The 20729-nt window shown below is 48.8% G+C and overlaps 1 protein-coding gene across 1 annotated transcript in view; it reads left to right on the forward strand.

Moving 5' to 3' along the window:
• Agpat4 (1-acylglycerol-3-phosphate O-acyltransferase 4) overlaps positions 1–20729 on the forward strand; it is a 98751-nt gene that overhangs the window by 62667 nt on the left and 15355 nt on the right. Inside the window, exon 3 of the mRNA XM_057762904.1 lies at positions 14909–15078. Within this exon, the coding sequence (XP_057618887.1) occupies positions 14909–15078 (170 nt within the window). The remainder of the gene's footprint in view (positions 1–14908; positions 15079–20729) is intronic.

A 20729-nucleotide genomic window follows, 5' to 3' on the forward strand; every position in this document is an offset into this window, starting at 1 on the left:
CCATCTCTTTCCTCCTGACAAGAATTTTGTAAGAGCAAACAGGCCAAGCCAATCAAGGGAGGCATCAAAGTCCGCTTTCCGTCTTCAACTGTGATATCAAGGCCCATTAATTATGTTAGTTCTCAAAGTCTAACCCTTTGAAGGTTCTTGACTGCCAGGTGCGGCAGCTGTCACTGGTATGGCGTTGTGAGAAGCTGCCAGGTGACCCTGCAGAAAGGTGAGGCGAGTGCAGCAACGTCGTGGTACTTGGGGAAGTAAAGCCAGACTCTCGCGTGACCCTTCGAGGCTGGGGGTTGACCTGCCGTCCAGAGGCAGGCCAGTCGGGACCGGACACAGTGTCTGTGAGCTCTCCTTTCCTGCCTCCGGTTTCTAGGCATGAGTAGTTTGGGATCTGAGGGCAGAGGCCTTCCTGCAAGGTTCCCTCCTGGGAGTTTTCCTCCCAGGACGGCTGAGGCTGCCACTGCCCTGCTCAGCCTGTTCAGTCCATGCCCTCAGGTTTCTCCCTTGGGCCACTTGATGAGTTTTGTTTCTGCCTTCACTGCACACGTCACAAACATACCTGGCCGAGGGTCCCATGATAGGTACTTAAGGAAATCCTTTCAGCTCTTACAGTGGCCCTTCTGCCATACAGGACACAGCTTCTCCCAATCACAGGGTCGCTGTGTTTCCAGATGGTGTGAATGACCTAAATTCGTCACATAGCTCAGCACCAGTGAATGTTTGCTTAGGTGTTTGGAGTCCAGCGTGCATTCCCGTCCAGTCGTCTGTACGTTGGCTCTTTCCAAATGCTTGTGTCTGTTTGGCAGAGGGGAAGTTAGACTTGCGCTGAAGATGGAAGCCGCTTTCTCACCTTGAAAGCTTCTGGCAGGGTTCAACTAAGCTATATAATATTCTTTCAGACAGTTAATGGCCTCAGTGTTGACCTAGGCGATGGTAAAGTTTTTCAGAGGGTCCTAGAAGCGGCTCCATTTGTTAGGGACTTGGAGAAACTGAGCAAAGGCATAGAAGGAAGTAGGTAAGATATCCCTTGCTGATAACCAGAACTGGAGAGATCACAGCTTTGTGTGAAAAGCCAGTGTCTGTTGGCCAGACCCTAGGCTAGGCAGATGGCCCCAGACATTGTCAGGTGGCCCAGGGCAGCGCTTAGAGGTTTGAGGGGGGAAGATCATGGGGCAGTAGAATGCATATGGGAAGAATTAGGGAGCCAAATCCAGAGCGTCTCGTTCATCTTCCCAGAGAGACCAATCACTCAGAGGAAGAGTCCGGGATTCTGGGGTTTCCTGGAGAAAGGTCCTGCCACGAGAAGCCATGGTGCTGAAGGAGAGGCTGCTCTCTCTGAAGGTCATGTGTCATCTAAGGAAATGGGGCATCCATTCACACCATGGGTGTCTAGGTCCAAGTCTGGTGACATTAACGAGTAAAGCAAGCTTCTTTCCTCAAGCAACTGTTCTATGGAAGAGTGCATGCATGTGCGCTCACACATGGGGTGCGGGGAGGGGAGGGGAGGGGAAAAGAGAGAGGAATAGCATCTAGCAACCAGGCTGACAAAGGGGCCAGCGACAGCTCACAAAGTCTCTGTGAGCTTTATAGCCGTGTCTTTTTATTAGAGTTGTTTATCATGTTTATACGTGTGAGCATTTTGCCTCTGTATATAGTATGTATACCACGTGTGTGCCTGGTGCCTGGTCAGATTTCCGGGAACTGCAGTTAGGGATGGCTATGAGGCCCCGTGTGGGTCCTGGGGACCAAATACAGGTCCCCTGGAAGAGCAGCCAGTACGCTTAACCTCCTGAGCCATCTCCCCAGCCCCCGTTTTTGTATCTTATCTGTTGGACTGATCACATTTCAAAAGCTTGGCAGCCACATGGCTGCAGCTGCCATGCTGGGACAGCTGTGGAGAGTGGCAGGGAATCCTTTCACACGGTGGGCTCAAGGCCCAGAAGCCTTCTCTACCTTAAAGTCGGGCAGACCCACAGTCCCAAAGGTGCGACACCTGAGGGTGTCTCCCTCAGAGCTGTCAAGAAAGAGACAGGACATTCAGGTAAAACCCAGGGGACTTGGGAACCCGGAGACTCAGCATGCTCGACTGGGAAGGAGTTTGAGGATATGTCCTGCAGCAGTGTGGGCGCCTGGGTTTCCAATACCACTCAGCACAGACATGGGACCTAGAGCCTGCCAAAGGTCAAGTGGGAGATGCTTGCTACACAAAATAAGATCCTGAATAGCTTTAATGTCACACAAAAGTGTGTGTGTGCGCGCGTGTGCGCGTATGCACACGCATTTATAGAGGTCAGAGGACAACTTTTGATAGCCAGTTATCCCCTAAGCCAATTAGCGAACCTCCCTGATTGCACACCAGCCCTGACCCTAACCAGGAGGTGTGAATCGATTCTTAGAGGAGCCACTAAAAAAAGAAAAAAAAAAAAAAAAAAGAGTTTCTAGAGCATAGCTCAGTTGGTAGAGGCCTGCCCAGGATGCGCAAGTCCCTGGGTTCTGTCCCTGGAACCCCAAAATCTAGGCATAGTGCTGCGCACCCACCAATACTTCAGACATTTCTGGGCTAAGAACGCTAACATCAAAAGTTTGAGGCGATCCTTAGCTACTCACAGTGAGTTCAGAGCCTGGGCTACACGAGACCCCGTCAAGGAAGGGAGGGAGGGAGAAAATAAAGAATAAAGAACAGTTCATTTGTCCATGACCATCTGGAGAAGCAGCCCCTTGGCTCCGGAGCCCATAGAGGCAGCAGTGACCTTGGGCTCAGGTCGCATCCTCGAGCTCCCTCTCGTGCAGTTAACGTATTTACCAATGCCATACTGATGCCGCACGGGTTGGTCTTTTGGCACACGCAATCAACAGCTGACAAATCTTTGTCACCGACACTTTAAATATCAGGCTACAAAAGTCACACAGCTGCAGTTTAATCTTGATTGTGTTCTTAACCTAATTACTCAGTCCATGTCTCTAGGGCTGCGACAGGTGAGGGACAAGCATGTGCATCTCTTCTCTCCTCTCCTCTGAGTCTGTTTCCTACCTCCAGAGCTTCTGGGAGCATCTAACAGGTTGGACCCTTTTCTTGATCCTGTTAAAGAAGCCTGCAGGGATAGTGGGGTACTTGGCCTAACCTAGCATTCAGAGACGTGTCTGTGGTAGTGCCTATATCACAATGAAACTGCTTTCGTTTTAGCCCTGTTGGGAGGAGTTGGAGAAACGAGGCTTTGCGAGAATGTCCTTAAAGGACATGGAGGGACTCATGAGCAAGGGGTTTGTTCCCACCATGACTTGGAGTCCAAGCAGAAGGTGGGAGGGAGCAGAGCAGGTGGCAAGAGAGTGGGTTGATGAAGGTACGGTGCCCAGAAGGTGGGCGCACTGCCCTGGCTGTGGCCCCCAGCCACCCGGATCCACTGTGTGAGAAGGGCACGGATCCCGAAGTCTTGGCTTTCTGTGGTCTGTGGTGAGCCCAGCTCATGCCGTGAGCCTGCTTCTTCATCTCTTAGAGGAACCCAAAACCTGACAGGTGACTCCCGTGAGACCTAAGCCTTGTCTGCTGTCTGCAGTGTGCGAGCCATAAACCTTGGCCAGTCCCCCTTGACTCCTCATTACCTTCTTTGTGCCTTTATCTCATCAGTGCCTGTCCCTGGGTCCTGGTTGTCACCCTGAGCTGCATGGTCCCCTCCTCCAGTATCAGCGCCGTACTAACCCTGTATATGCAAACTTCTACAATCTTAGAGTCAATGCTTTGATTGTTCTCCACACCCAAGGCCAGATGAGGTCCACATCCTGACTCCTGCCAGGCCATAAGGGTTTAGACAGTCACTCATAATTTCACTAGCAAACTCAGGTGAAACATTGGGGACATCCTCTCTCTAAAAAGGTGGGGTGTAACTAAAGTGCAGATTTACTGTTCAGACTTAACAATGTCCTGTGAAACATGTATATACCCTCGCAGGAGGCCAGCAGAGTCAGAGACCCAGGGTCTCAGCAGCCTGGGACAGTCAGCACTCTTCCCTGGATCTGTGTGGCTTTGGGAGAGCCTCATCTGTTATTTGAGGTGTGGACATCCATCTGGTCAGGTGCGGTTGGCCAGAGAGGCCCTGCTCCCCTGGGGGAGGCTCTTCACCCTGAAAGGTTACTTCCCCATCCTCTCAAGCTGTATCCATGAGTTGCAACAGGGCTGGTTGCCATGGCTACCACTGGGCAGACGCGGAGACTGCCAGACTTAACAAATAGAAACTCGGCATCAGCCACATTTGAATTCCAGGCAAACAATGAGTGATATTTCAGTGTTTGATTCCAGTGGTGCTCATAATTTATTACAAATATGTCTGGTCAGGGTTATGTGAGCAAATGGAGTGCAGTTTATGAGAAATCAATATTTAGCTGTGTACCTTGTGCTTTACCCGGTGACCTCAAAGGGACAGAAAATCATCCCCCCCTTTTTAAAAAAATTTTAGAGTTGAAGATTTCACTGGCAACAACTGGTATTAGGGGAGGACTCAGAGTTGTATGGGGAGAGGACCCAGAGCTGTGGGGGGAGAGGACCCAGAGCTGTGTGTGTGTGGAGGACCCAGAGCTGTGTGTGTGGGGAGGACCCAGCGCTGTGTGTGTGGAGGACCCAGAGCTGTGTGTGTGGGGAGGACCCAGCGCTGTGTGTGTGGGGAGGACCCAGAGCTGTGTGAGGGGAGGACCCAGAGCTGTGGGGGGAGAGGACCCAGAGCTGTGTGTGTGTAGGACCCAGAGCTGTGTGTGTGTGGAGGACCCAGAGCTGTGGGGGGAGAGGACCCAGAGCTGTGGGGGGAGAGGACCCAGAGCTGTGTGAGGGGAGGACCCAGAGCTGTGGGGGGAGAGGACCCAGAGCTGTGTGTGTGTGGAGGACCCAGAGCTGTGTGTGTGTGTAGGACCCAGAGCTGTGGGGGGAGAGGACCCAGAGCTGTGGGGGGAGAGGACCCAGAGCTGTGGTGGGAGAGGACCCAGCGCTGTGTGTGTGGAGGACCCAGAGCTGTGTGTGTGGGGAGGACCCAGCGCTGTGTGTGTGGGGAGGACCCAGAGCTGTGTGAGGGGAGGACCCAGAGCTGTGGGGGGAGAGGACCCAGAGCTGTGTGTGTGTAGGACCCAGAGCTGTGTGAGGGGAGGACCCAGAGCTGTGTGTGTGGAGGACCCAGAGCTGTGTGTGTGGGGAGGACCCAGCGCTGTGTGTGTGGGGAGGACCCAGCGCTGTGTATGGGGAGGACCCAGTGCTGTGTGAGCAGAGGATCCAGCGCTATGTGTGTGGAGGACCCAGCGCTGTATATGGTGAGGACTCAGAGCTGTGTGTGGGGAGGACCCAGAGCTGTGTGAGGGGAGGATCCAATGCTGTGGGGGGAGGACTAGCTGTGTGTGTGGAGGACCCAGCACTGTGTGTGGAGAGAATCTAGTGCTGTGGGGAGGACCCAGAGCTGTATAAGAGGAGGACCACCACTATGTAAAAGGAGCATCAAAGAACTCTATGGAGACTTCACTGGTTCCCAGTCTAACAGGAGAACTTACAGTTTACCTTTTTCTCCATAGTTAAAATTTTTATTATACTTATTTAATTGCTTGTGCATTTTTTTGTGTGTTTATTTGCGTATGTGTTTGGGTGTGTTCACATCCTGCAGATGTGTGAAGGTCAGAGGACAATTTGTGGAAATTCTTCCTCCTACCAGGGATGAAATTCATGTCAGGCTTGCTGACAAGCACCTCCAAAGCCATTTCGCTGGTCCTTCCTACATAATTAAATTGCTTTATTAAAGGTCCTGTATTCCAAAAGAGACAGATTTAGATATCCCAAGGCCCCAGCCTAAGGAAAGATGCTTCTTAGGAAGAATTTTTTTTTTCTTGAGAGAGGGTTTCTCTGTAGCTTTGGAGCCTGTCCTGGAACCTGCTGTGTAGACCAGGCTGGCCATGAACTCACAGAGATCCTCCTGCCTCAGCCTCCTGAGTGCTGGGATTAAAGGCGTGCGCCACCACCGTTTGGCAGGGAAGAAATGTTTTAAGAACCTGATACAATCTCAGAACTGGGAAAGGAGGCCACCACTCCCTTTGCGTTTCTCTACGATCAGTTTGGTAGTTGTGTGCACTTTAGCATCGGTGTATTCCTTTCAAAATTCGGATAAAGATGATTTGTGTATGTGTGTGTGTACACATTCCTATTTCTCTGTGAAGAATAAGTTTGTATTTTGAGAATAAGTCTTACTCTGTTCCAATGTGAAGAAGCAAACAATAGAAATTTAAAGCAGGTGTTTCTTGTATGGATTTAAACTTTAGTATAAACGTTCCTTAAATGGCACTTAATGAAGTGCAAGAGAGGGCTCAGAGGTTAGGAGCATTTCCTGCTCTTCCAGAGGTCCTGGGTTTGGTTCCCAGGACCCACATGGTGGCTCACAGCCATCTGTATGTAACTCCAGTTTCAGGAGATTTGGTGTCCTCTTTTGGCCTCCAAAGGCTCCAGGCATGTCCACGGCACACAAATATACAGGCAGACAAAACACTCATACACATAATTTTTTAATTGAAAGATAATAATTTATTTTTGTTGTTTCGAAACACAGTCTTACTCTGTAGCCCAGGCTGATGTCAGATTCATGACAATCCTCCTGCTTTAGCCTTCTAAGTTCTGGGGTTACAGGTGTGAACGACCATATGCAGAAAAATGATTAATTTCCAAGGTTGTTTTTAGGATACTTTTTAAAAGGTCTTGGGACTGAACCATTTTCAGTTTTTGTTATTGTTGTTTTGTTTTATCTAATACAAGATCTCGCTCTAAATTTAGCCTAGGCTGCCTTCAAACTTGCTATCCCCATGACTGAGCCCTGAGGTTACAGGTACACACACCGTCATGTCTGGTTCCTTAGTAGGCTTTAAAAAAAACTTAAAAGGATGTCTTGTATATTATATAGCCAGGGATAACTTTGAAATTTCTATCCTCCTGCCCCTCTCTCCCAGTTTCTGATATTACAAGCTTGTACCATACCATGCATGGCTCCTTAGTTGGCGTGACCCTGGACCTTGATAACAGCTCTTTCCAAATGATTTGGCTGTAGCCAGGTTGTTGGTTTTCAGGGTCAAGGAACTCAGGGTCCTCCCAGGAACAGTCCTAGCCAAGGACACACAGTGGCTGAGGAGTTTGTACTGTGCCTAGCCTGTGTTGTAAGGAGACAGTGGAAGTCATGACAGGATTCAAGTGTCAGCAGGCTGTGAGAACCCAGTGACGCTGGAGACAGTGAGAACCACATTAGGGATGGAGGATGTCTTCGTCAGGGTCTCTCTCGCTATGAAGAGACTCCATGACCACAGTTACTCTTATAAAGGGGAGACATTTCATTGGGGTGACTTACAGTTTCAGAGGTTCAGTCCATGGTGGGACATGTTGTGTAGGCAGACATGGTGCTGAAGAAGGAGCTGAGTGTTCCACGTCTTGATCCACTGGCAACGGGAAGTAAACTAGGACTGGATGTAGCTTAAGCCTAGGAGACCTCAAAGCCCATCCCCATAGTGAGACACTTCTTCTAACACAGATTATTAGAAATGGGTTAACCAAGATGTGAGAATTAGTCAATATGAGGCTAGAACTAATGGGCCAGGCAGTGTAAATGAATACAGTTTCCGTGTAATTATTTTGGGTAAAGCTAACTGGTGGCTGGGAGCCAAGTGGCGGGAAACAGCCAGCTGCTCCTTTTATACCCTATGAGCTTACATGGCGGGGGTGGGGGGGGTGGGGGTGGGGGGTGGGGAGGACAGCCAATTACATTCAGACTACCACAGGAGAGAGACGTGGGCGGGGCCAAGGTGATGCGCGATGGGTAGCAAGAGCTATGGATATGTGAGCAGATGACTAGAGTTTGCCGTAGGTTAACTAGTGCAGAACATGTCACATGGTGAGTTCCAGGCCAGCCAGAACTAGGGAGATGTTTAGAAGAGATTTCCCACTTTTTTTTTTGTCATAGACTTTGGGTCAGCACCATGACTGACATTTGCTCCTCCCTCTGCGATGCCCCACAAACCAGAAGTTAGGCTTAAACCCTGGGCAGATGCAAGCACTCTGACCAGGCAGTTTGGCCTCCCTGGGAGCAAGCGTACATACCCCGGCAGGACTAAATCCCATTCCCTCTGTGCTTGCTAGTTCCCAGCCCTCTTGTGTCTAGAACACCTGGACATGGGGGGGGGGGAACAGCAAGGCAGCATCTACAGCTTCATTTCTCTCTCAGTTACCTCCATCAGCCATGGGTCAAAAATATTAATTGGAAAATTCCTGAAATGAGTAAGTTTTACCTCGCATGCCTTTCTGAGTGTATTGACATGATGTTAGTTAACCGCTGGCTGGGTTATCAAACTGTCTGGTGGTATCTATCTCAGTGGGTAGTCAGACCTGTGAGGGTGCTGAGGGTCAGTGCTTTCTACCACTTTCTGGGAAGGGATTTTCAGAAGCCCAGACATCAGGCCACCAGAGTGGGGGTGGTAAGTACTCAGGGTCTGGATGCCCCCATGCTTCTTTCCCCCTGTGCCCCGAGAGCGGAAAGCACCACTTAAGCCTTTGACCTCACTGCCTCTTTCTGAGAACCAGCCCAGCCCTGCCAGGGTCAGAGGTCATCGCTACGCAGCCAAACTGCACATCTGTAGACACAGGCCCAATTCTCGAGAAGGGCATTTTAGTCATTTGTTTCAGCTAATTTTAATAAGCGCATAATTACATAGGAGATTATCTGTCATTGGCGACACAATAAGTACATGTAATTATATTTTATAATTTAACTTTTAACTGGTGATAATTGAGGTTAGAAGTGAAGCCTCTCCTCAGAAACCTCCGAAGTACAAAGCCTGTCTAGAAAGATCCTGGTGCAGGACTGTGACATTGTCTACCAGGGCTAAAGACACACAGATGTCCCCAGCTTCTCCCAGGAGTCAAGAAGAACCCAACAGTAACTCTATTGTTCCAGCCACGCCACCACCCCAGGGCCGGTGTACAAATTCCACACTGGCTCCAAGGCCTGCCCAAATGGGAAATCACAAATTCGGTTAGTGGGACCCGAGCGAACAGAAAGGCTTCTGACTAAGGCCTAGCTGTGCACCCAGAAACACCGTCCTGAGTGGGCTCTCACAGTGGGGTGGGAGCGAGCATGGTGCAGTGGAGAGTCTGAGCTCCCATCCAAGCTTGGGCGCCACCCGCAGGCTCTGTGTGGAATCACAGGTTCCTTGCACTTTGCTGGCCCCAGACAGCTCCAGAGGACTGAAGTGGGGACTCTCCCCATCTGCCATACCCTGGCACTGTACCCTGGCTCCGTGCTCCTCATCTATTTCTCACCTCCACCTTCTCAGCCAAGCCTGATGCCCCTCTTGAAGGATCCCGTATTTCCAAGGGACCTCAGGGACACCAGGTCCTCACACCAGGTCCTCCTGACAAGGAGTGGCTCTATTTACTGAGCACTTCCTTTTTCTGTATTTTTTTATGTTAACTTAACAATACATTTTTTCCCTCATGACTACATTTCTGTGCTACCAAACTGGGAGCAGAGTAGTGTCTGTGACATTTCCAGCCCCATCCTGGGATCTCTGGAGTATCCACATTTCCCACACAGGCGCCTGGACCATCAGGTGAATCTGAGGCCAGATGCCGGTGACTAAAAAGGAGGCCATTGGGAGGAAGCCACTGTGAGGAAGCTAGGTCCTAGCTCTGTGTGTAGTGGGGTTTCCCACTCTGAAATTCCCCACCCTGACTTCTCTGTTGAGTCATTTTCCATGTTCCCGAGCGTCCCAAGACTTGAGGTATCTTGATATAGCAAGTATTTATGATGGGTGCTGTTGTCTCTTTAGAGACAGAAAATGGTCAAAGAGGGTAAAGAAAAATCTTGTGGGACTGGAGAGAGGGCTTGGCTGTTAAGAGCACTGAGGGCTCTTCTAGAGGACCTCCCCAGCACCTACCTGGCAGCTTCCAATTGTAACTCCAAGATCTGACACCCTCATACAGACATACATGCAGGCAAAACATCAGTGCACATAAAATAAAAAAGTAGATTAAAAAATTGCTCCTTTAGTGGGTCTGTGTGATTACACAGCTCTATCTCAAATATATATACACGTAAATATATATATATACATACATACATACAGGGTTCTGCCTACATTGGTGCCTGCACACCCTTTGAAGAGGGCACCAGATCTCATTATAGATGGTTATGAGCCACCATATGGTTCCAGGGACTTGAACTCCGGACCTCTGGAAGGGCAGCCAGTGCTCTTAACCTCTGAGCCATCTCTCCAGTCCCATATTTATAGTTTCTATATTTAGTTTATTCTAGAGCCAAAGATAAGTGACTATAACCTAGCAACCCAGATTTAGGTTACTCCATATACCATGCTCCAATACAGTAATAGTTTCATGAAAAAAGTATAGATTTATTTTATTTATATATGTGTGTGTATATACACATACACATGCATATATATATGTATATATATATGCAACAAATATATATATAGACATATCTGTGAACATGCATGTGTGTGTAGTGTGTGTGTAGTGTATGTAGTGTGTGTGTGTGTGTGCGCGTGCACGCGGTGGTGTTTTGCATGCACGTCTGAATGTGTATTATGTGCATGCCTGGTGCCTATGGAGGCCAGAAGAGGGCATCAGGTCCCCAGGAACTGCAGTTATTAAGGATTATGAGCTGTTATGTGGGTGCAGGAAACTAACCCAATTCTCAGTAAGAGCAGCTGGTGCTCTTAACTGCTGAGCCACCTCTCCAACCCTTTTGTGAAACTTTTAAAATAACAAAGAAAATCACAGACCAAGACACTTTAAAATGCATTAGTGGAAACACCAGGTGGGTAGGACTCACCAAGTAGGGAAACCATGACAGCCATCTTCTGAGCTCTGACTGCATCCTGAGCCCTGGGGTTAGTGAAGGTCAGGGCTCTGTTTTTATAGTCCCCAAAGGATGTTAATTGATAGTCACACACTGAGGAGGGTAGTACGTGATAATCAAAGGGGGTTAAAGATGGGTCAGGATAATTTGGCTTTTGATCAGTCAGCCAGCCTTGTGAAATGCTTAAATAGACACAGCTACCTTAAAACAGACTCTGGGCCCACCTGCTTCCCTGCTGCTTGTTTGTGCGCGTGTATGTGTATGTGTGCGCATGCACGTTCGTGCACCTATACGTCCACTATGTTGTCAGTGATAGCGCCGTGGAGAAAGACCCTCTGATAGACAGATATCTGCTTTAATGCGTTGAGGCCAGTGGGAGAGGACAAGCCTTTGGGCTTTTGTCTTTACAAGGTAGCTAATCTGAGCACAGGTTCACCCAAGGTCAAGGTGTGTCCCCCCTCCCTGCTGGTCCTCTTCTATTTCCCCACCTCTTCTTGACTCCTCCTTTAGACAGTCATGGCTTTTAGTTGTTCAGCATCTCAGATCTGCACCAGGCTCTGGGGACACCTTCTGGCTCGGCCTTGGTATGCATACCCACATCTTCTAGGCCATTGTCTCCCTTCTCTGAGACTCAGTATCCTCATTTCCACAATTGCTCTCCTAGGACGCCACACATGCCGCCCTTCCCTCCTTCCGTGTTTCCTTGAGTCTTCCTTTCCCTACCCATAGTTTCTTTAAGCTGAATGGTGGGTACAAGAGCAAACAAAACCAAATCTGTAGGTCAGGCCAGACATCTATAGCCAGAGTTTAAAGCTTTTAGATTTCAATTAGCCCCTCAAAGCAGTAATTACGGTATTTTTTTCCCCAGTGATATCACTTCCTGTAAGCATTCCTCTTTCTGGCATCAGGTACCCAAGGACCATTTCAGGAGTCTGAAGAATACATAGCAGCCAGGAACCAGGGCCAGGGCTGGACACCAGGTACAGATGTTCTGAGCAGGGGCAGCTGTCACGCCTCTGTTCGAGGGAACAGCCTAGAGAAAACTGATGTGGGCAGCATTAAATAAACTGAAAGTTGAGAAATGCGAGGTTTTGAGAATTGCTGCTGACTGCTTAGAGACCCTGCATGCTTCCCCGTCCCTCGCACCCCGTGTGTACCTTCCCCGGTTCTCTGATTTCACAATGCTGTGTTGTGTATTTGTTGGCTTATTCCAAATGGAGGAGAAAGTAGCTTGTGGGGAGAAGTGGGGGCCGCAAAAGAAAGTCTGTGTCTTGTTTCCTCATCATCTGGGAGAGCTGCTGAAGATGGAGGCACTGTTGCAGGCAGCCAACTGGACTAACCCTGTGTCCGGATACTTCAGCCCCCTCCAAAGCTTGTGCTTGTGGCCAGTGAGGCTCAGGCTTCCTTCCCAGAGGCTCTTGATAGTCACCACCAATTGCAGCACTGGTCACTTCATCCACAGAACTGCTGCAGAGCACAGTACATTCTCGCCCTGGGGCACTGCCACGATGGAGTGACTCGGGGTACAGAATCCAGAGGGCTGTTAGACAGGGAAGGACAGTATCCAAGAGGAGGAGCAAAGAGGGAGACGGAACCCAGGTTCCTTCATGGACGATGGAAGAGTTCTTTCCTTGTGCAATAACCCAAGTCCTAGTCTAGAGGCTCAACCTTGGGAGCCCCATTATCTCAAGTTTAGTCTTGTTTTAGGGATAGCAAACTGCAGTGATGTTGAAAGGGTGGCAAAGGCATGTTGTCATCATTTTGGCCCATCTGGGGTACCAGCCTGAGCTGTCAGGACTGAATAGCAAGAACAGGAGTGGGAACTTGAGGTCTGTGTGATTGAGGATCCTCCATCAGACTGTGATCTTGGTTCAGCATCTCAGGTGGTTCTACAAGGTGGACCTGGAGAAGGAGGCCCCATTGCATGGGATAATCCCACTCCCCTGAAACGAGTGCTTCTGCTTGGGGTTAGGGAGTAATCTATAAGGCTCTATACTCCTGGAATCCAAGATGGCTGCAGGGTTAGACACTAACTAGAGACTTCCGGGCACTTTGGGAGGGAGGGGATGCTATGCAGACAGGACATTGCGGATGCTGATGGCAACATGTCAGTCTTCTCTGTCCCTTCATGCTGGTGTCCCATCGTACTTAGATTGCCCTTCAGTGATGGGCAGGCCTACCTGCAGTTAGACAGGTCTGTCCCAACGATTTAAGACAACACAGACAGATACAAAATGAAGGCACTGGCGTTGGACTTTTCTCCTGCTTTTAGTTGGGAGTCAGTGTTTTCCAGCCGGAACAGTTTGTAAGTGCTGGGAGTATCAGGAAATGTTGCCTGAGGTCTCCTCAAATGGGATTTATTGGAAGGACAATGGGTGACTCACACCAAGTGTCTAGCCAGGAGGTCTCAGAAGAGCCAGCACTGAGGATTTGAAGAAGGTGAACCAGGGTGGCCTCTCACCTGTGTGTATCCACCTGAAATTGTCCCATGCCTGACTCCTGTTTCCAGAGTGGACTAACTGGGGATGATGGAGCCATAAGCCTCACCCACATGTAGGGTTCCATCTTACCCATAAGTGCATGGGATGTGCCAGATGGCTCCCATGTTTACAGTTTCAGTAGAGTCGGGCTTTTGACCTGCATTTAAATTGGACAAAGGCCCAGAGAGACTAAATATCAGCAGTCAAGGAGACTTGGTGGCTGTTGGCATATTAAATGCCAGACTCACAGACTGAGCAGGGGAGAAATGTCTGGGTCAGTTGAGTCAGTCTGTGGGGATGACCTGAGGTGACAACAGACACTTCTCTATGGCTCAGTATGCCGATTTAGTCTTCTCTCTACCTTTTCTGTTTAGTGGACTTGAGGACAGCGGTCCCCACCTGGGTGACTCAGCCTCAGGGCACAGAGGAATGCCTTTGGCAATGATCAAAGGTATAGCATGGTAGTCAGCAGGATGGGTGACATTCTCCTTACCTGGTGGCCTTCCCAAGAGGGAACCGGAGTGGTCCTGACCACCAGAAATTTTTACAAGACCCCCTGAGGCATTCACACCACAAAGAAAAGACATGACCGAACCATGGGGTTAGATTATGGAAAGCCCACAGCGTCACTGCTAAGAAACTAGACTATGGGGCCTTCTAGATGGTTCTAGTGTTCCATATTCAGCCTCCAGTCTGGAAGAGAAAAGTGTCTCCAGGACAATCAAGTTCAAACCCACTTGTCTTTGTGTGCATTTAGGGTGTAGGAGCCCTCTATACAATGTGTACCCCACTAAGTACTACAAACAAGGGTGCAACCTTCATAGAGAACCCATATAGCACCCTCCTGCCAACACCTCCCACTCTAAAGGTTCACTTCAAGGGGCTATGTTGTCATTCACATTCAACTCTGTGTCTAGAGCTTCCCCCACAGTCTTCCTGAGACCCCCAGCCTCAGGAAACTGGCCACCTAGAATAAAGGCCTCCCCCCCCAAGAACACAGTCAGATTGTCACATGAAAACAAGTCTTAATTTTCACAGGCCCCTCTAAAGAATATGGAGATAGTTTTGTTGAAGTCTACAGCATGCTGACTCAGTCACTGAAATGGAGAAACTTGTGTTTTGCCCCACCGTGGTTGCTGCTCATTCTTGATGCCGTCAGGTGTCGTTAGTGGGAGAGAAGAAGTTGAGTCCATAGCATTCTTAGATGGAGTTTAGAAGCTTGTCAGCCAGTCGTTTCTAGAACATACACCATCTCATGCAGTCAGCACTCAGACATAGATGTGGGTGAATCCAGACTGATGTTATTTCTCCCAAGTTACTTTGTCAAGAGGTATAAAGGCCTGGCTAACCTGAAGCTTCCTCTCCTTCCCTGAAGACTGTTGCGGGGTCTTGCTTGTTTATAACCCTTCCAACCACTGGGGTCCTGGCTAAAATGCCCTGAAACTTTGCCCTTAGAAGCAGCTTTGTCTTATAGCATGGCCCAAGAAAAGCAGCCCCAGGACCCCAGGGCGGTGAAGTAAATCTCTGTGTGTGTCCTTTGGTTTCTTGCAGAATTGGTGATGCTTCTGGAATGGTGGTCAGGCACGGAGTGTACCATCTACACCGACCCAAGGTCCTCCCTGCACTACGGGAAGGAAAATGCCATCGTGGTTCTCAACCATAAATTTGAGATTGACTTTCTCTGTGGCTGGAGCCTGGCTGAGCGCCTTGGGATCCTGGGGGTAAGTGGGCTGTGCCTTTACCCATCACTCCTGTCTCTGAGTCAGCCATGCAACTTGTTCTTTGCTATTGGTCACTCAGGACTTCTAGAATCGGCAGGGTTTGTTGTTGTTTTTATTTAGGGGGCAGAGGTGAGATAGGATCTTGCTATGGAGCCCTGGCTTTTCTAAAATGTATCCTCAGCCTCCCAGAGAGTTGGGATTAGAGGTATGGCCAGCTTTTGGCAAGGTATTTTTATTTTCTGTTTTATTGTGATTATTGGTTTTTATAGTATGAAATGCTCTCAAAAGCTGCCTGTTTTGGTTATTTTTCTCCTTGCTGTGAGAAAATATCAGACAAGAGCAACTGAGGTAGGTAAAGGCTGATTTTGGCCAGTTTAAGGGTCTATACTGGCAGGGAAGGCTAGCAGCAAGAACTCAAGGTAGCTGGCCAGTCACATTTCCTGTGCAGTCAAGAAGCAGAGAGATTTAGCTTAGTTTTTTTACCCTCTAATTTATCCCAGGGCCCTGGGCCATGGCCTGTTACTACCCACAGTAACGGTGGCTCATTCCACCTCAGTTAATCTAATCTAGGCAATGACTCACAGGCGTGCCTGGAAGTATGCCTCATTGGTGAGTCTAGAACCAGCCACCTTGACTCTATGAACCATCATGATGCTTGTCCTTCTTACTTAGAATCATGATTAACATCTCATGAGCAGTTGCAGGAGGTACCCAACTGTACCACACACCAAAGAAGTTTTCCTGTTTATTTACTGTTTAATCCTTATCGAAGCATTTATGAGTGGATGTCGACCACCGTTCCAAAACACACCTCAATTAGAGAGAGTTTCTGTAGTCTGCTAGGGCCACCCAGCTGTAATTGGATTTGGTCAGGAACTTGTCTAGTTTGGCCCAATTCCTATTCTTAATTGCTTAGCTCACAGGCAGAATTCGCCCGATTTTGAATCGCTCCAGGCTTAAGAACGTTGAGTCTCTTAAGTGGCAACGTTTCCGTAGCAGAATTTGGAATGGTTCCTAAGTTCCGTTTCCCTCGAATTAGTTCGACTTCCTGCTGGCAGTCTCCTTGCTTTAATGACTGGGTCTCTTGGTTGGCTGCTGTCATCTTTCACACGCGTGGTGTCACGCTTGAGCCAGTGGCACAGCAATGACTCAGAGTCGCCAGCGGCCTTCAGGTACTGCAATGGAAACTAACGTGTCTTGGCCCCAGGGTGGAAAAGGCCCCAGTTTTCCTGAGAACACAGAGGTGAAGTCTTGCATTTGTGATGGTGGCCCACAGATAGACAGGTGGCCTGCTCATGGCGTACTGGGTTTTGGTAGCGCACTGAGCTGTGACCATGGAGTATGGGAGGGCCAGAGAATTTGCAGGTCTGCTTCCTCCATGCTGGTGAGGAATCTTCTGTTGACAGCATCTCTTTTGTTTTTCCGTTTATTCTTCAATGACTCTTTGGGGAGTGGGGGAACAGTGACTTTTTGGTGGGAAGCGGGGGGGCGGTGCACACACACAAGCACATTTGTATTTGTGTTCAAATATGTTTTCAGAACAAAAATGAAAATTCTAGTATAGAGGTTCCTCCTTGGTCCTTCGGGGACACACCAAGGCATCCCAAGGATGCCTGAGTCTGTGGGTAATGTCAGAGCATGTATTTCCAAGGTATCCCAAGGATACCTGACTCAGTGGGTAATATCAGGTCACATATGTGCTGTGTGTTGCTTTTCATGTTCTAACTTTTAATTAAGAATAACAAGGTAAATAATAACTAAATAGTGTGATTATAGTCATGATCAACAGTAATAGAGTATTTAAACTCTCTGTGTAGCTTTGGGATGTTCCATTTAACATCACCAGACCAGATTGGCCCTGGGTGAGTCAAACCATGGGTGAGGTAGGAAGCTACCATGTCCCTGTCATCTTGTGCTTGGAAGACAGAACTCCTGAATGTGCCAGGTGGCTTTGGCCTTTCTGTTCTGAATGTGATGGATTTTCCATAAGTCAAGAGTCACTGTGAGGGGGCCCTGAGGCCCTGTCAGCTTCCTGCTCCACCCAGGGGAGCGATATGACCCTGATCCCCATGTCTTTATGCCACCGTTCATGCCATTTCTCATCCGCTGTGGTGGTTTGAATAAGAATGCCTCCACAGGCTCGTAGATTTGAATGCTTGGTCGCCAGGGAGAGGTGTTGGGACTGGTTGGCCCTACTGGAGGAAGTGGTCACTGGGGGTGGGCACTGGGGTTTCAAGCACTCAAGCCAGGCCCAGTGCCTGCCATACTTTATGCTGATCTGGATATAACACTGTCAGCTGCCCATCCAGCCGTCTGCTTGTGTGCCGCCATGCTTCCTGCCATGATGATCATGACCTAATCTCTGAATGGAAGCCAGTCCTGTCATGTGTAACTTGGCTCTGGTGTGTGAGTTCCCGCGGGTCCGTGAAATGAAGACACAGAGACACCTGAGAATGAACCTAGTCTCTGTGGCTGCAGGGGGTTCAGTCTCGGTGTACGGAAACCTTTCCCTTTGCCCCTTGGCATCTTTATTTTTTCCTGTATTTACTTTAGCTCGTAGATTTCCATATCTCAAAACACACTGAATGAGGTTTCCAAAAATACAATGCCAGGTGGAAATACCTGATTCAGGAGGTACTATGGTTTTCTGGGTTTCCTCTAAGCTGAGTTTTGCATAGGCTTTGTATCCATGGGAAGGGAACTCTCAGACAAGATTCATAGAGGACGAGAAAAGGTATCTGTAACATAAAAGAGTGGACTAGGGGCCTTGTGAAAACTCCGGAGCCAGGTCAGGTATAACCCAGCGGGGTTTCATGGCTAGTGGAGGTTGCTTGCCATCCCTCTGGCGCCAGGTCAATGGGACATTATACCACATAGCCCTATTGAAATGCCTTCCTTTATAAGAGCTGCCGTGGTCATGGTATCTCTTCACAGTGATTGTTGACGAAGACACTCACTGCTCCGTACTCCCAAATCAGCAGTAGTTTGCAAGTCTGATTCAAAGCTTTGGGAACTTGAAACCATAGGCTGACTGCTGGTAAGACCAGCTTCATGGATACATACAGCAGTCCTTATGAGAAGCAGGAGTCCTTGGTACCTTTATGAGGTCTGGGAAGGCGCCACAGGAACAGGACACTAAAGTTCTGAGAAGCTTGCACATGGCCCCAAATCCAGGAACAGGCGTGGCCAAGAGTTCACAGCCAGGGAGAGACAGGCATACATTAAGAGAAAGGGAATGAACCTGAAAAACTAACACAGAAAGGGACTTGGGGCCAGAGGGGTGTCCCCAAGCCAATCAGGTGACCCATAAGAAGAGCATGGAACCAGAACTAGAGAGGACACCCAGGGCTGGAGAAGGGCCTCCCCTCCAGAGAAGGAGCTGGGAATGGCTGGTGCCCTAGGGCCAGGCCTTCAAGGAGCAGAGACGGCATCCCAGCAATCTAGGGTTTTCCCCAAGTGCTTTGAGCCCTGGGAAGACTTTCTACCTTTGAGCACTGGGTGAGACACAGGTGCCCTGAAGCAGACCGCCTTCTACCAGCCAAGGATTTCAGTTCTATACTGATTTGTTAAATGAATATTAGATTCAGAGATTTTTTTTTCATTTTTATTATCTTTAAACCTGAACAGCCAGGTTTGGATGTAATGGATATGAAAATTCCCACCAGTGGGGGCGCCTGGAGCTTAGGAGTTGGGGAGAGCCCACCAAGAGGTTCTGCAAGCAGGTCTCAGACCTTGAACCAGAGCAGTATCTACAGCATCCTGCAGCCTGGGAGCCAGGTTCACCCTGCTGTACCTTCCCAGCTCTAGTGACCCCTAAAGAACTGAGGCAGATGAGGCTAATCACTTGACATTTTTCTCCAGTCACCAGAGAAGCAGGCAGAGCCATCACTGCACGGATTGCAAGGCTTTGGGAGAAAAGGAGGAAGAGGAAGAAGGAAGAGGAAAAGGGGAGAGAGGAGGAGAAAAAAAAGAGTGAGAGGAAGATGGGAAAGCGGCTTCTTTCCCAGGTGGTTGCTGCGGGACTGTGTCCTGTCGTTGCAGAGGCAACTTTGCCGTTCCTCAGAGGCACTGTAGTCACAGAGAGGCTAAACAAAGTGCCTGCCCTCTTCCCAGAGCGACCCATAATCAATTCCTCCTGCTTTGAAAGGACAAGGGAAGTGTTTGATTAAATTGATTGCCCTTCCAGACTCCTTTGTCTTCAATGACCTTTAACAGCGACACCTTCTCCATCTTTCCTCTCCTTGTATAACATGGTTTTGAGAACCTTCTGGGTCTGAGGAAATTGTTTAAGAGGAAGGACTGAGGGATAGAGTGATGGAGGGAGATGATAGATAGATAGATAGATAGATAGATAGATAGATAGATAGATAGATAGATGAATAGATAGATGATAGGTAGATAGATAGATGATAGATAGATGATAGGTAGATAGATAGGTAGATAGATAGACAGATAGTCAGAGATTTAATCCTGACTTGTATTTTTTTTTAAAGATTTTTATTATGTATATAGGTTTCTTCCTTCATGTATCCTGCAGTACAGAAGAAGACACCAGATCTTATTACAGATGGTTGTGAGCCACCATGTGGTTGCTGGGAATTGAACTCAGGACCTCTGGAAGAGCAGCCAGTGCTCTATTCCTCTGAGCCATCTCTCCAGCCACCCTGACTTGTATTTTTTAATCATCATCTGAAATAGCCCAAAAGGAAATGAGTTTAAAGTAAATATAATTTAAGAAATTCTTAATATTGACTATGAAGGATAAATGATAGGATTTTCTTTAGAAACAGGTTTGACCTTGTGAAAACACTGAGCCCCCACCCGGGTACCCTGTCCTGGAGGCTCAGGTTCCCCTTAAGGCTGGGCCATCATTGCTGGGTGGGATCAGGTTTCCAAAGGGTCAAGTTGAGGTCTCTCAGACACAGACTGACCTTTTCCTCTTGGGGCCAAGTGTGACCTGGGATTAGCGTGGGAGTGTCTCCACTCGCTCAGTGAACTAAATCTTCTGGTCCTATTTGCTTGTCTTCCTGCCTCGGTGAAGCAGGAATGTGTCAAGGTCAAGACTGCAGTCTGTGCACAGTGCCAGACTTAAAACTCTATTAATGATGTGCGACCCGCTGCTGTTCCCAGAACTCATCTGCCACCCAGACTGCGGCATGCTGGCTAACTCTCAGGCCATCTGGGAGATTTTGCTTTGGCTCCTTAATGAAGCTATGTGTCTTAGTCATCTGTGGCAGTGTGTGGTCCCCGGAGTGAGCAAGTTAAAGCACAGACATGCAGACTGTTGACTCCTTGCTTTGTCGGACCTGCAGACACCAACCAGCTGGGCTCCCAAAAGAGAGCTAGAAAGACTGTGGTCATGTGACTGCTGAAGCGATGGTCTCCTCCACAAGTTTGGCAGGTACTGGCTAGCTTCCAAGCTTAGTCATAGGCTTGTTGTTCCTGCCTCAGTCTCTGACACATGGGCCTGTTGAAGGGTTTCCCTGGACAGGGCAGTCCCTTCTCCGAGGATGTGCAGTGCCAAAGAGAGCAGGAGCAAGAACCCAGGGCAGAAGTCACTGCTGTGTGTGATGGAACCTTGTATCAGATTCTGTTTGTGAGGGATTTCCCAGCCCACACCCAGGAACACTCTAGGTGGGAGTATCTCAGAG

This window comes from Chionomys nivalis, chromosome 2 (genome assembly GCF_950005125.1).
Source record: "Chionomys nivalis chromosome 2, mChiNiv1.1, whole genome shotgun sequence".
NCBI classification, from domain to species: Eukaryota; Metazoa; Chordata; class Mammalia; order Rodentia; family Cricetidae; genus Chionomys; species Chionomys nivalis.